Source organism: Scomber japonicus, chromosome 13, assembly GCF_027409825.1.
Source record: "Scomber japonicus isolate fScoJap1 chromosome 13, fScoJap1.pri, whole genome shotgun sequence".
Taxonomy (NCBI): Eukaryota; Metazoa; Chordata; class Actinopteri; order Scombriformes; family Scombridae; genus Scomber; species Scomber japonicus.
The window spans coordinates 5892081-5908229 of record NC_070590.1 but is presented as its reverse complement, the minus strand read 5'-3'; the positions used below and the strand labels follow the sequence as shown (position 1 = coordinate 5908229).

The following is a 16149-nucleotide window of genomic DNA, read 5'->3' as shown; positions in this document are numbered from 1 at the left end:
AAAGGAGGGAAGGAAGGAAGGGTGGAAGGAAGGATGGATGGAAGGGAGGAAGAAGTAAGGAAAGCAGGAAGGAAGGGAGGAAGAAGGATGGAAAGGAGGGAAGGAAGGAAGGAATGAAGGATGGATGGAAGGGAGGAAGAAGTAAGGAAAGGAGGAAGGAAGGAAGGAAGGGTGGAAAGAAGGAACAGTCAAAACAGACAGGGTCAATTTGACCCGGGAGGACGACAGGAAGGTTAAAGACCTACTATACAGGATTTATCAGTTGTAGCTTGTAAACACAACATTTAAAGTTTGCCCCTCCATCCAGGAAAACAACATCAGAGCGAGCTGAGAGAGACAGAGCAGTATCGCTTGTGTGAGATAGAAACAACTGGACAGCATAACCCAACCCATTCTCTACAGCAAGCATTACGTCATCATGTCCGCTCAGTCTCACTATCACATAGTCTGTGTTTTAATGCAGCGAAATGCAGAGATATAGTTGTTTTATATTTACATCATTTTCTGTTCTCTGGCATCAAATGTCATAGGTAGTGTGAAATCTGATTACGGTTCATAAATACTAAATACTACCCAGCAGTCATTACCAAGATGCTGCACTGCATGTTGCCTGCAGATATTTTATTATCACATCATTATCTGACAAAACAAATAAAAAATCCACGTTGATGACAGCAGCTGTGTTGTTGAGATAATTTCACTTGATATTTAAAAGTAGACATTAGGAAATTAAACAACAAAGGAGTTGACAGCCACGAGCAGATGAACAAGATGTAAAATACATATTAAAATCTGCTTATAAAACAAGATGAATTTTGGCAAAACAACTCTGACGTAAATTATAAATGTGGCTGCTGAAGAACAGCTGCTCCTCTGCTCAAAAGTGTCCAGCGGCTATTGAAACAGCGACAGAACTGCACCAATGTGAGATGTGGCGCAGACGGAGCTAGTGATAATAAGAAGTAAGGTTACTAAATATAGCGTCTAGAAAGCAGGTTGAATAATTTATGATTCAATACAATATAAACTTTGAACTTTAACCTTCCTGTTGTTCTCCAGGGTCAAATTGACCCCGTCTGTTTTGACTGTTCCTTCTTTCCACCCTTCCTTCCTTCCTCCTTTCCTTACGTCTTCCTCCCTTCCATCCTTCCTTCCTCCTTTCCTTCCTTCTTCCTCCATTCCTTCCTCCTTTCCTTCCTTCTTCCCTTCCATCATTCCTTCCTTCCTTCTTCCTTCTTCCTTATTTCCTCCCTCCCTCCCTCCTTTCCATCCTTCCTTCTCCCTCCCTCCTTTCATTCCTTCTTCCTCCTTCCCTCCCTTCTTCCTTATTTCCTCCCTCCCTTCCTTCCTTCCTTCCTTCCCTCCCTTCTTCCTTATTTCCTCCCTCCCTCCTATCTTCCTCCCTCCCTTCCTCCCTTCCTTCCTCCCTTCTTTCTTTCATTCCTTCTTCCTCCTTCCCTCCCTTCCTTCCTTCCTCCCTTCTTTCTTTCATTCCTTCTTCCTCCTTCCCTCCCTTCTTCCTTATTTCCTCCCTCCCTCCTATCTTCCTTCCTCCCTTCCTTCCTTCCTTCCTCCCTTCCTTCCTTGACTCGAGGACAACAGGAGGGTTAACAGCTACCAAAACAATGTATGAAAACATTAATTAAATATTAACTCACTTAACTAACCCACTGTAAATCTTAACATGTTTGCTGTTCAGGCTGATTAAAAGGATCAGATGTATGTCACAGGTGAGGAGAAAAAAGTCACCACCGATTACATTAACCTGTCTATTTAATTACTTCCTCGTCTATTTCATCATGCGAAAGCCAGATGGAGCCTTAGAGGTTCACTTAACTTTCTGCAGGAGGTGACTTATGAGAAGAGAAAGAGGTTTTGGAAGGGGGACCCCTGTTTGTCACCTGTCATGCTCAGTTGTGAGTCTGAAACTAATTAATGCAGCATATGTGCCTCATTTGAAGAGAGCCCCAAAGGCAAGATCAAGCCAGCTTCACACATAAACACAATATCCTTCTGTGTGTGCGCAGATACAATGCACACACCCACACATCTTAAATGAAGGGACCCTACTGTGACACTGATACAAAATATACTCCACATATCTGTTGAAAACTTGCAGGGTAATTTTTCCGACACTAATTCTATAATTTGGGTTTAATTGAATGTTCAAACATCTCATCACCGTGCCGAACAAATTCTTTTGTGTGCAACATTTTTCCTAAATTAAACATAAAATAAATTGACTGACTGGACGTTCAAAAATTGTACCAGTAAGTGCACACAATCATCAAACTAGAACTGCAGCTGCCAAAAACATGCTGCTGCGTCCCTTGAACCTACCAATATGTACCGTACCGTCAGTAAAGTCAGCAGTGCCATCTGTGCCTTTGATAGTCAGTCAACCCATGATCACTGCACTACTGTTTATAAAGTCCCAAAGTCAAAAGGACACCATGTGGACTTTGGCTAAAATGTTCAAACACATGCCTTTCCTAATCATGTCTCTATACTCAGCACAGGTACCACATATCAATGCACAAATGCCAAATGTAGAGCTCGCACAAAAGTCATAAACCTCTCAAGGTGACATTGGTCAATCAACCTGTCAATCATGACGTAGCCACACCCTAATGCATACCCTGCTTTATCGTCAAATATAAAATCAGGGAGGCCAAAATTTCACAAATGAACATCATACTGCATTGAAGAAGGCTTTAAACTAGCGATTGGGACCATAAACACATTTTGAAAATGTTTACTGAGGTTAGAAATCAAGTGAGATGTTGGTGAATTCTCCATTGATGTATAGAGACGGTCGCCCCCTGGTGGCCTTTTGCTAGAATGCAGTTCTAAGTTACTTCCGCGTTGGCCTCATTTCAGAGGACCAGAACTCCCCCTGCCTGGTAAAGCACAGGTACCACATATCAATGCACAAAAGTCATAAACCTCTCAAGGTGCCCTGGTAGCCTGCTGGTTGAACGCACACCACATAACTGCAATGCTCCATCTCTAACTCGTCTCTTTACCAATGCTTTCTGTCTCTCTCTGTGTTTTAAACTATTAAATGAAGGTAAAAGTGCCCCCCTGCTCCCTTCCTCACCCCCCAAATATCTTAAAAAACAAAATACTTTTCAAGGTTGGCTGCCCCATAAAGCAGTAATCAAAGTCTGAAGAAACAATCACTACATTTGTTGCATGTCAATACCGGATGGTAATTTGGCACATTGTGTCCTTGTCATTTAATGAATGCCTTGTCTTTTTTAATGACATCCAAATGTGACAGTTTAGTCCTTGGATTAAAAAGAGAAGTCCTGTCCTTCACCTGCCACAATCCCACTGTGAGCAAAGTGGCCATTATACCACCATATTCCACTCCACTATGAGATCTCTCTCTCAATTATCCCACTTCTTTCACACGCTTGCTGACAGCCGTGTTGGCAGGTGTGTCCTTTTTAGACGTGCTCACCTCTCCGGATGGGAAATTAGTCAGTGCAGCTAGCCATCAGCTAAAGCAACTGACATCTTCCACCAACATGCCCTTTCATTAAGAGTGAGGAGATGGAAGTGAGATGAGGAGGAGAGCAAACGCTGCTTCAACATCCAACATCAAAATGCTGGCTCTAAACTCTGGACCACTTTTGTGCATTTTTTAAAAAACAAGCTACTTGGAGAGAGTTGATTTGCCTCACGCAGGTTACATGACTACAAAAGAAAATCCTCAACAAAGCAAAGCCCTGATTATTGAGTGTGGTGTTGATGTGTGCTATTGTCTCTCAATGGGATGCACAACTGAAATGGTAGAGTTATATTAGCAGCTGCGGGCAAAAGTGGCAGAAATAATGCACAATGGTATGATGGCTCCTGCTCAGAAACACAAAAGCAGTAATAAATCATTGTCAAACCATTTTTACCTGCTACCTTTTTTGAAAAGTGGGATTGATGTTAACACAAGTAAATACTTTAAAGTATAGAGTATGGTATTGGGACTCACTTTGATTGGCATTTGTAATGATATAATGCCATTTTATGATTGAAGCCAGGGCCATACCGAGAATTTTTAGGAATGCAGAGGTTTTAAGTCCAAAATGAACCAACATTATTTCATAGTTTTGTTATTAGTCACCAAAAGAAGTCTGTCAATGTTTCTGTCAACATAATATTTTACTTTTTTATGATATTTTCTGTACAATTGTTTAACCTTTGTGTCGTCCTCCCGGGTCAAATTGACCCTGTCTGTTTTGACTGTTCCTCCCTTTCTTCCGACTGTCCTTCCTCCCTCCTTCCTTCTTTCCTCCGTCCTTCCTTTCCTTCCTTCCTTCTTTCCTTCCGTTCCTCCCTGCTACCTTCCTTCCTTCTTTCCTTCCGTTCCTCCCTGCTACCTTCCTTCCTTCCTTCCTCCTTTCCTTCCTCCTTTCCTTCATTCCTCCTTCCCTTCCTTCCTTCCTCCTTTCTATCCTTCCTTCCTTCCAGCTTTCCTTCCTTCCTTCCTCCTTTCCTTCTTTCTTCCTTCCTTCCATCCTTCCTTCATTCTTTCCTCCTTTCCTTCCTTCTTCCTCCCTTCCTTCCTTCCTTGACTCGAGGACAACAGGAGGGTTAAATAAATTCCATAGGTTTTATGATTTCCATAAAATCACGTAACTGTTTAATGTGTGAGGGATCACAAATACTGATGAATCAAACTGCAGTTTCCTTCATCTCTGCAGAGCATCTTTCAGTTCATTGTGTTTTTTCTATGTCTGCAAATTTACTGTTTTGTTTTGGTCATAATGCTCTCAGATAATGGAGACTAAAATACGAGCTAGATGGAGAGTGTCAGGAATTTGCAAACACAATGGCCAAGGCCATAAAATATCAAACCTGTTATTTTAGTTGTTGTGAAAGTGTGAGCCCCCTAGTGGCCAAATTATGTAGCTTTAAAGACCATGTAAAGTGAATTCAGACATTTTCTTCTAAACATATTAAATAGGTCATAAATGTATTTTTAAAAAAGGTGTAAAAAGCATTTCAACCATTTAGATTTGAATTGTGGAGCTAGGCTTCACAAACTGTGTTTCAAGATTTCTGTGTTCAGGATTTAGTGATTAGCATAAACCCGCCCCTGCTGCTGTAGAGATATAAATACATTCAGCACACTACTACTACTACAGTCTACAGTTAGCTGCCGAGCTAGCCGCTGAGTTAGCAGCAGAAAGCTCTCAGACTTTGATTGACAGGTGACACTTGGTAGGGGGCGGGGTTTCAGCGGACTCGGCGGGCACTCCCACAGCGTTTGGGAGCTTTACACAGCTTTGAAGCCTAATTACTTAAATTGGGCGATTTTTTTAATCATTCAAATTTGGCAGGGTGGTTAACAACACACTTTTCTGTGGTATGTCAAACTCAGAACACATATTTATTCTTACTTTACACAGACTTTAATAATAGCTACTGACTAAACTGTGAGCAATTTGAATCCCAAATTTGAATCCCCCACAATAATACAGATGGCATGTTCCCAAGTGTTGTTTAAGGATCTGTTTTTGCTCTAAAGACAGTTTTAATCCAAATATTTTGTGTCATAACTGTGTTAAATAAGGCTTTTAATCAAATTTGTTCCGTCCTTAATCATGAGTTGATACAGCTTTAACTCACATCAACTCTGCTATTCTGTTGTTTGAGCATTTATTGAATTATTTTCCGTAGGTTTTGTTTAACTCTGCAGTTCTCACAAGTTAAAACGACTTTGGTACCCTTGAGATCTTTAAAGAGCCAGAAGTGCTATGATGTTACACATTTAAAATAAAATCAGTCATCATGTCTGATTTTTACAGTTTCTGAGGGTTTTTTTTTTTCTCATTTCAGCTTCAGAGCAAAATCTTAACTTATAAGAACAAAACGTTTCAACACCCACTCCTCCAGTCAACTGGCAGCTCATCTCAGATCCTCTTCTTTTCTCTACTGCATGTTTAATTTGTTCCCTTTCTGCTCTCCACACCTCTTTCCCTGTACCTGGCCTATTTTAGAAGGAAATGGACAATCTTTGGAAGAGCCTTCCAGCTCTTTAGTGTCTCAGCTTTTTTTTTTTCAGTCACGACAAGCGGGGCATCGTCATGGCAACAACATTTTAGAGGGCATGGGGAGACAGGCGGTCAGTGGTAATGCTTTTCTAATGGTCTCTGACTTGGTGTCACACACTGGGCAGGGGAAAGGGAAACACAAACATGAATTAACATTTCGGAGATTGCCCCGTTGTCATCCAAATTATTTATTATTTACATTTACACTTCAACGCTCTTGGTGCACAAAGTGAAATATCCTAGAGGATTCATTGGCTTACTGAATTGGTTTTACTCATATATATATTTTTAGCTTTATACAAGTGTAAAATGTCTCAGAGTGACACCCAGAGAAGCCACTATGACTATTTCAGGTACTATACAACACTGAAATCAACCCTGCCTCTTAGAGCTTATATTTATATATTACTAAATTGTTTACTGAATTATGTTGCATCATAATCAATGCCTCGATTATGTTAACAAGCAACATTTTTAAAAATGAACACAGAGCTACAAAGCACATCATTTTGACACCAGAGACCGGGATTTGTCTTAATTCCCTTTTTTGTGGTTAAAATTTAGACAACAAAAATAGGCTAATTTGGTTAAGATTATTGTTTCAGTTAAATTTCAGTTAACATTTTTTTTTCTGTTTTAAACTAAGACTTAAGATGCAACAGGTAAGAAGTTAAAAAAGGAGAGAAAACCTGCCACAAATAGGTTGGTCCAGGGTCCAGAGTCCAGAGTCTTGCTCATTTCTTGTTAATTTCAAGTATATTTGAGACCGCCTGAAAATGAATTCTAACAGCCATAATGGGGAAAAACACATTAAAGGAAACAATAGATGGAGTCAAAAACAAGATCAGCAAGATAAAAAAACTATGCTGGAAATCAGCTTATAGCAACTCCTTTGTTACCACTCCCTACTATCAGACATGGCATTGTTAAAACTCATAATAAGCTAATAATAGTAAACATCTAGTCTATATGCATGAATACATATGACAAGTTACATAAATGCAAACATTAAATTTAAAATAATACTATGAAAGCTATTACCAGTACACCCGGCCAAAAGCTGACTCAGGACTGAACATGTATCCATAGTAACGCATCAATATGGTGTAATTTGAAGGCAAAAATTACCCGGTTCTGCATCTATAACTTTTCCTGCTTCAGCATCCAGACCATATATTCAGAGCTGACCCCCTTTTATTTGAATCAATAAGCTGCATGCAAGACATGAAAGCTTGGCTTTTCATCTTGAGGAGTTATATCACTGAATAATAACATACAGTACAGTAACACACACACACACACACACACACACACACACACACACACACACACACACACACACACACACACACACACACACACACACACACACACACACACACACTGTACTGCTACTTTTAACAGCTATACTGCTAACTTCATGTAACTCTCTCTCTCTCTCTCTCTCTCTCTCTCTCTCTCTCTCTCTCTCTCTCTCCTCCCTCCACTGAGATGCTGCTTGTATAACATCGATCTACACAAGTCCCGTAGGTGAGGAGTTTGCATCTCTGAAGACCTTTCTCTAACCTTAAAAGAAGAGAGAGTGAGATTGTGGTCTAAAAATAGCCATAACAAGTTCAATAACGCTGTAGTAGATATTGTACTGCAAGATCGGATAAACTCGGCCATCAGCTGTCACTCCAAATTTGACTCAGGATCATCTTTGCCTGATATGTTAGTGTAATTTAAATCATTCATTGTGTTATTAGCAGAATAAGACTGTTCACCTTCAAATTAACACTTATTTGTCACAGGGCGTCACCAAATAATGCAGCTTTTACTGTAGCTAGGCTAATAATAGAGCTAAGGGCTAATTCCTGGAAGCACAAAAGAGCAGCATATGCATGTAGCGTATATACCCACATTATTTAAATTACTCCAAGATGCACTAAATGCACAGAACTCATCTCTATTTGCAGCTGCTTTTCACAGTTTTGTAGTCAGTTTCTTCGCTTCCTCCTCTTCTGCTGTTTTCATCTCTCTGATACAAAAGGAAAGCATGAAAATAAATGTAGACCTCCCATTGCTCACAAGGCAGACACTTAATAGCCATGTTCATGATAATGAAGGAACATGTCACTCAGTGCACAGTGTGGCTCATCGCTGTGTTTTTAATAGGCTTTAGACAACAAAGGAGGTCTGTGGTGCAGAAAAATCAGCTATTTTAGGTTCTGAATACTTGTTTAGGATCAGGTCTTTCTTGGTTTTGGTCAGGTAATGGCACCTTTAATATGATTAAAACTCTTAAAAATGTAGAGTATAGTACGTACTGTACTGTAGGTGGGTGATCTGACATCCCGCTCCACGCTACTTAAAGAGCACACTACACTATATCTTTCATTGGTCTTGAATGATGGCACTGAATGTAATTTATGATGGACAGTGCTGAAGATATCTTTAAGACAAAAGAAACAAATAGATCAATGTTTTCCTAAACGTTTTAATATCATATAATTTGTATTCTTAAATTTGAGGAGTGTAACTAAAGGACTTTTTGTTAGCCGTTCTTGTAGGAGTTCACCGCTCCGCTAACATTACAGTGCTTCTGTGTCTGTTTTTGCTTGTACTATTCCTCCCTGAATTATTTCTAATATTTTAAATAATAGAAATAAATAACTTCTCCATATCTTGTTGGGCTGACTGGAGGAATATCGTGATTGTCAAAGTTCAATCTTCAATCTAAAACAGTGGATGAACATTTCATTTCGTTTAAATTCTTCACAGTAAAAAATCTGCTATTTTAAAATGAGTTACACACATGAGGTAACCTAACTGCTATTTAACCTGTTGCATTTAATACAACTATTAGCTATACTGCATTTGGATAGACACATCAGACAATAAGTGAGGACATAATGGTTAATGATGTTAAGTTTCAGTCACATAATTATTGCTTTAACTTTCATTTCATTATAGACTATAGTCAAGAATGTTTTAGAAGTTAAATCAATGAAGGTTGAATGACTAAATATAATGAGCTGGGCGTTAAAGTGAATGTTCAATAATTGGTCTATTTATACAATGCTTTATTATCTTATCAATTTGACATTTATTCAGCCGTAGTGACTCTTAGTTTTCCATCTCAAATCAGAAGATAGGAATCACTATGTTATACTTCGGTCCCTCCATCAGTCCACCAGAGGCCCTCAGGCTATTCTGTCTGTTTAATATTGGGCTAAGTGGGAAGAATGACACATAAGAGAGAGGGTTACAGATTATATTTAAGAAACACTTGAGCAATTCTTGATTTCTATATTGACTTTCGTTGGAAGTAAGTGCTCAAGTGAAGAATAACACTTATGTTATTCAGAGCTGCAGCTGTCTTTTAGTTCAATTTATGTTGTTTCATGCAGCCTTAATGTGCAATCCACTCTGCCAGACTGATTATTTCTTCTTTTTTCAACAGCAATATGTGCTGATGTTTATTTTGCTGTGTGCTCATTGTGCAATTACTTTAGTTGTGTTCATGTTATCTAAGAGATGCTTTATTCGTGGTTATATGGTGTTTTCTGGGGTTTTTTGGTTTTTAGTTTGCTCTGTGTTTCCCCTTCTGCGTTAACGTGCACACCTGCCCTGCATCAGTCTTATTAGCCCCACTCCTTGTGTTATCCAACCAGTCGGCTCCCAGCCTGCCTGCCTGCTTTTGTGTGTCCCCACCCGTTCCTTGTTGTTATTAATATTTCAGTTTATCATTTGTTTATGAAACATACATATTTACTATTTGTCAGGCCCCGTGCAATGTTATTGACTTTGAATCATGCAAGCATAACATTAGCTTTCTGGCTCATCGATGAGCTAGGCGGACTAGAAATATCTCCCTTTGCCAAGTCGTATTTAAGGTTCTTCCTATTAACTGGAGTAGTGAACAGCATTTCCATTGCATGAGAACCTTATATACTGTAATGGTAATTATTGTTCCAGGTTTTAGTCAAACTCTCAGGTGTTACAGCTTGTGAAAAACTTTAGATTTTAATTGCAAAACGCATAAAATATACAATATAGGATTCTTTGGCAATTGACCGTGATATAATCAGGATAATGCCCTTGGAGGTGTACATTACGAGACACTAATGGTCTCCCAGTCAGCCATTAATTCCTGATAATAGACACCCAAATATACATTAGCCTCAACTCAAATACTTTGATTAACTATTTCTAAATTATTTCAATTTAAAGGCCTTTTTTTTTGCTTTGCTTCATCATGGATCATTAAGACATTTAGCTATGAATAAATGTCTTCCTCTAGTTTAAGAGGTTGTTGTTGAGCATAACAGACAGAGGTCACTGTTTTCACAATCATTTATGGTTTTATGAGACTGATTGATTAAATTGATCAATTCATGTTTCCTCCAGGCATTATAGATTTCCCTTAAAGGAGGTTTTGTTCTTATTATTTTGAGGTAATTATGAATAAAAGTAGATTAACTCCTACACAGTACAAGATAAATAAGGCTTTTTTAAAAAACTGTGTCCAAAAATAGAAATATAGAGCACTAAATGAGCGTAATACATCCTCTTTAAAGAACAATTATACGCTGAGATATAACATCTGGAACAACCAAACTCATAAATGTGGAAAACACATCTCACAAAAAGGAGAGTAAAGCATCTGTGGCCCGGCCAATATAAGCTGCCAACATCATTTACAGGGAGGAAACCACTTCACTACTGCTGCAGGCGTGTCTGTCTAACAGACGGAGTCAGGAAGCACTTCAACCTCACCTCATGTCCCACCAAGATCACCGTGATGTATTAAACATGCCGACTTAAATTGATGACATCATTAATCAAGTTAATTCATGCATACATTTGAAATAGGCCTAAACCCCATGTTATGTGTCAAGATGAACTTACTAAGTGTTTAAACGTGGCTTTCCTCCCTATTGTGTCAGCTTATGTAACACGTTGCTTCAAACTCAGTTTCAAACCAATCAGTAACACTGAACAAGTAATTACATTCACTATAAAAGGTATTTGGAATTAAATGTGAAGTTGAATAAAACCCACTGCATTGTAAGTATGGTGGTGATGCAACTTTGAATGGGAAATCTACCAATATACCATTTTCCCTGGCAGTTGAACTTAATACCTATTTACTGAGGCTACAATTTTTTAAAATTATTGCTCATTTAAAAAATTCTTGCGTATAAGTGCAATTTGTTTATTTACTTACTGATGTATTATTCTGCTCTCTTCTAACAGAGCCTGCTGTCACAGCATGCAACATTCACAGTCTAGACATTCAAAACAGTGTTTAATAACACTTGCATGAGTAATAGAACGATGAAAAAAGACTTTGCCTGTCAATCAGCTAATCTTTACAATATGGCTTGATGTATCAACTTATATATCACACTTTTAATACAGTAAAATATAATAATGAGGCGTACAGATGGGTTTGTTTTAAACCAAATTACTTTTTTAGGAAGATAATGATAAAAAACCAGCCTAAATATTGGATTCTGGTTGTAAATTTAATTCGATTCCTCACTAAAGGATTCAAGCTGAAGTTGCAAATTTAATTGGAGAATAATGTTACTTTTTTCTGCTGTGTTTTTTTTCCTTTTTAGAAAGTTATTTCCACCTGACACCCCTCAGCAATAGTCTGGGTGTATCTGAGCCCCTGGGCAGTGAAAAGAAACAACAACAAAAACAATGAAATAATGGAAATGTAACCAAATCTAGCAGCCAAGGCTGGTCTAACAACCACACAGTGTGCATTTACCCTGCGGATCTGGGGCCCCAGGGACTGTGAAGGTACCGAATCCATGGTGGGTCATTTGATTTGTTTGTTCTTCTCATCTACCTGTTTGACATTTTACACAAAGCAATTTTCCCAAATAACTTTGTGTTTAATTAAATTAGCAGAAACAGGGGGTTAATAGGGGCCCACGGCTCATTTTTGCCCTGAAGGCCCCTAATTTGTTCATCAGGGAGAGTGAGTGAAGTCAGTTTGAATTTTTACTGATGGCGCAAAACTGAGCAGATGCTTAATAGAGGGCTTGTGACCACACACTCATGAATTTGTTCACACAAATTATGAAACTGCAGCCACAAAATAATGATGTGTATCATCTTCATTCACATTAATGAAAATGAGTAAATGAGGTCTAATTTTGCCTCCACAAAACATCATCTCATGCTGGCGATATAATCAGTCTCGGCCTAAGAGCGGGTTTTATTCCTCCGTGGCACCTTCAGGGAAACAGTGTAATTGGTTAGTTGGTGCAAGCATTTCACGAATGCAATTCCAGTGGAGATAATGAAGAAACCACAAGCATATCATGGTCAGGGTGTTTATGCTATGCCTGGCCTACGCAAAGACAGTAAGTGAAATAAACATCTTTGTGGTGTAATTATTGGAAGAATAAAATAAAATGTGGCCTGACTGTTACTTGGCAGGTGCACTGTGCTCAAAAGGCAAGTCCGTGAAATCAATGAACGACTGTAACCAGGCACAGCTGACATCTCCAGGGTGGGCAGCTTGGCACAATAAAGTCTACTGTGCAACAGTTAAAGTAGGCATGCTGCAGAGGCAGGACACAAGTTAAAAAGAAAAAAAAAAAACAGACATAAAGAGGAAAGTAAAGATACCAACCATGAGCTGCAGGTTCAGTGCTGGGCGTGGTGTCTGAGCACACAAGGAGAGGACATGGCAGTTGTGGAGGGAGGTGTGGAACAGGAGGAACAGCATGCAAATAAAGAAGAAATGGGGGAGGAGGCAGGGGGGGAGTGAGGGAGCGGGGCAGGGGGAGAAAACAAATGACACCCATAAGCAAGCATTCAGAAGACCAGAACATGACAAAAGACATAAAGCTTAAGGGAAATCAAAGGGAACCAAAGGCAGTGCAGAGATAAACATGAGCTCTTTCTCCCTCCCTCTCTCTCTCTTTCTCTCACTCTCTCTCTCACACACACACACACACACACACACACACACACACACACACACACAAATACATATTTACTGTACACACTGGACGTTGCACTCAGAGGGGAGTGTGGCTACTGCTTGAGGAGATATGGAAAAGACTATTATCATGTGCTGTAGGCAGCTGCGGTGTGGAGAAAACACAGACTAGACTATCAAGAGGAAATAATTGTGCAGCTGTCCTAATGTAACACTCCATGGCTCGGAGAAGACTTTGCCATCCATTTACAGAGGGAATGTTTTGCATGGCAGCAAATCAAGGAAACTTTTTGTGAAGTTACACCATTCAGTGTTTGAGGATGACTTGGTACAGATGAGATACTCACCAACATGGTTTGATGACTGAGTGAGTGTTAATTGTTGTATTGAAGCATGTCTGGATCAGAGTGTCAGCCTTTTCAACACTGCAAAAAGCACTAAAATTGATTTAAACTCTTGAGACCTGAGCTTTTGTTTGGTATGCATTTTTAAGTTCTCCTAGATATTTGGGATGAGTAGGGCCTGAAAAGTACGAAAATTCCTCATATAGGGGACAATGGGTTTATTTTACTGTAAAACAATGAATTCACCAGTGTATACAACTATTTATTTCCTTACATTTACATCAACTATAAACGTTATTAAGTATACATTAATATGTTTCAACAACAAAATTTGACTGCTGCTCGGAAGCCAATAGTTTCGACTCTAGGCAGCGCCATCTTGAAAATTTCAGGTGCATGCTGGGAAAAATAAAAACACGGATTCTACTTATATGGGCATGAGGTGGGGCCATGGGCGGAGCAGGCAAGGTTGCGATTGGTTGTGAGGGCTGGATCTCGAGGACATTGGTCAATCAACCTGTCAATCAGGACGTAGCCACGCCCTAATGCATACCCTGCTTTATCGTCAAATATAAAATCAGGGAGGCCAAAATGTCACAAATGAACATCATACTGCATTGAAGAAGGCTTTAAACTAGCGATTGAGACCATAAACACATTTTGAAAACGTTTACTGAGGTTAGAAATCAAGTGAGAAGTTGGTGAATTCTCCATTGACTTGTATAGAGACGGTCGCCCCTTGGTGGCCTTTTGCTAGAATGCAGCTCTAAGTTACTTCTGCGTTGGCCTCATTTGAGAGGACCAGAACTCCCTGCCCGGTTTTGCACCATGTCCACTTTGGTCTGGGGATCAGCTGTTGATTGACTTCACTAAGGTAACCTAACCTGCCATCTCATTTTTAAACTGATTATTATGTATTGTGGTTTTGCTACCCCTAGTTGGCACAAACAAAGTGTGTACGAACAGGGACAATGGGTCAAAGTTAAGCAGAAAGAAGTATAAGGTCCAGCAAACCCAGAATTTAATGTCCCCACATGAGGACGCTGGGTTGCAGGAGGTTAAAGTAATAAAAGCAACTTTTGGTCAAAGATAGATTATGTTCAACAAGGACAGTTTACAGTTTCCTTGTCCTGGGACCGTTTTAGCTGAGTCATAAGAAAGTGGCTGTAGGCTGTCAAGTCACAGAGATGTGTGTGTAAGAAAGAGGGAATGATGCTGAGTTTAATGTGTAATTGTTTAGGGAGCAATGCCACGCCTCTGCTCTGTTGCCAGAGGCTCAAGGTACAGACAGCGTTCTCACAAGGTGACACTATATCGAGTTTATCTTAGAATTACTGAGAATCTCTGAGGATCCATTTCTCGACAAGGTCTTTGAGTAGTTAAAACATGTCAGCGGTAAGTAATGCCACAGGCCAGTCATTAAAACAGCTATGTTTTTACATATAAGGGTGAAGTAAGAGCAGCTAGTATCTCAGCAAGATCAGTACCATCATTGTGAAATCTGTTTTTTTTTATCTGTGTTTGCTGCCAAACAAGTGTTTCTCATTTGAAGTGGGTTTAGTGAGTTAGTCAGCTGATTTTGGGCTTAACCCAGGCTTTAATATATCACACAGCTAGCTCATTTTTAGCCAGAGTAGATCAACAGTGTGACCTTTGCCACAGGACTAATCTGCTCTGAGGTAAGTTCAGTTCAGGGGATCGATTGAGAATGTGTAAAACAGCCCTTCTACACAGTCAGGTCATTGGATCCGGACTATGAGGTCCTGAAATAGACTGTATTTAAGTTACAGGTCATAAAGATCACTCAGCAAATCACCCGCTTTAATGTAAATTCTAGCTAGTTGACCAGGTGTCAATAATGTGTTATATTTACAGTTGGATACACAGGATTCTTGATAATGATTGATTCATACATTTTAGTTTATTTTCTACTTTTTGTAGTTGATAAAAACAACCTCTGTTTGTTTTCATTGGTGTATATATATTTAATTTTGATTTAAGTGTGGTAAAATGTGTATAAATGGTATTAATAATGCAAAGTATACAGCACTATTTTACAACTTGCCAATTAAAAATGATCACCCTTCACTTTACTTCGAGTCACAGCTGAACAGAAACACATAATAGATTTTAAAGATGAGACAAAAATTAAATCTATTTTTTGTTTTAAAACTCTACAGACACAATTTCTACCACTATACTACTAAAAGGCTTAATGAGAGAAGACTGTTCTCCCCAGTAATGACCGGGCAGGTCTAGCTCACCACAGTGAAAACACTGAAGCAAATTTTAAAGTGGACATTATTTTGACCACATATTCAAAATGTAAATGGTTAATCCAAGAACATCCTCAGTAAAACTGAATATAGGATAGAAAGGGCACATCCAGGCATTTGGACCATACTTGACTAAATGAGGACTTGGGGAAAATAATTAAGGCTTAAAACATTTCACAAGTCCCCAGGAATGAAGATTGAGTCTTTTTTTTATCAGGAGAAGAATGAGGAAATAACTGGCTGAAGGGGGTTTTATTTTTATAGATTATTGAGACATGATTTTTTTTTCAATGGAACAGTCCAACAATCATATCTACGATCTTTGTAAAATAGTTTTGAATCCTGCCTTGCTGTGAAACAAAACAGAGCTGGATGATGGCTTCTTTTTGTTACATCTCTGACACCATGTGAAGACAGAAATAGACTGGCGGTTCACTGACATCAAAATGTAAAATGTAGCGTCTGTCCCTGCAAGCCTCAGTCAACAAAAAAGCAGCATGGCCTGCTAACCCTCATTACACTGT

At 39.1% G+C, this 16149-nt stretch overlaps 1 protein-coding gene across 1 annotated transcript in view; it reads right to left on the bottom strand.

Annotated features, from left to right (window-relative positions):
• The window catches only part of cadm1a (cell adhesion molecule 1a), a 450697-nt gene that overhangs the window by 23598 nt on the left and 410950 nt on the right, over positions 1-16149 (bottom strand). The window contains exon 10 of the mRNA XM_053331275.1: positions 12694-12726. Coding sequence (XP_053187250.1) covers positions 12694-12726 — 33 coding nt within the window. The remainder of the gene's footprint in view (positions 1-12693; positions 12727-16149) is intronic.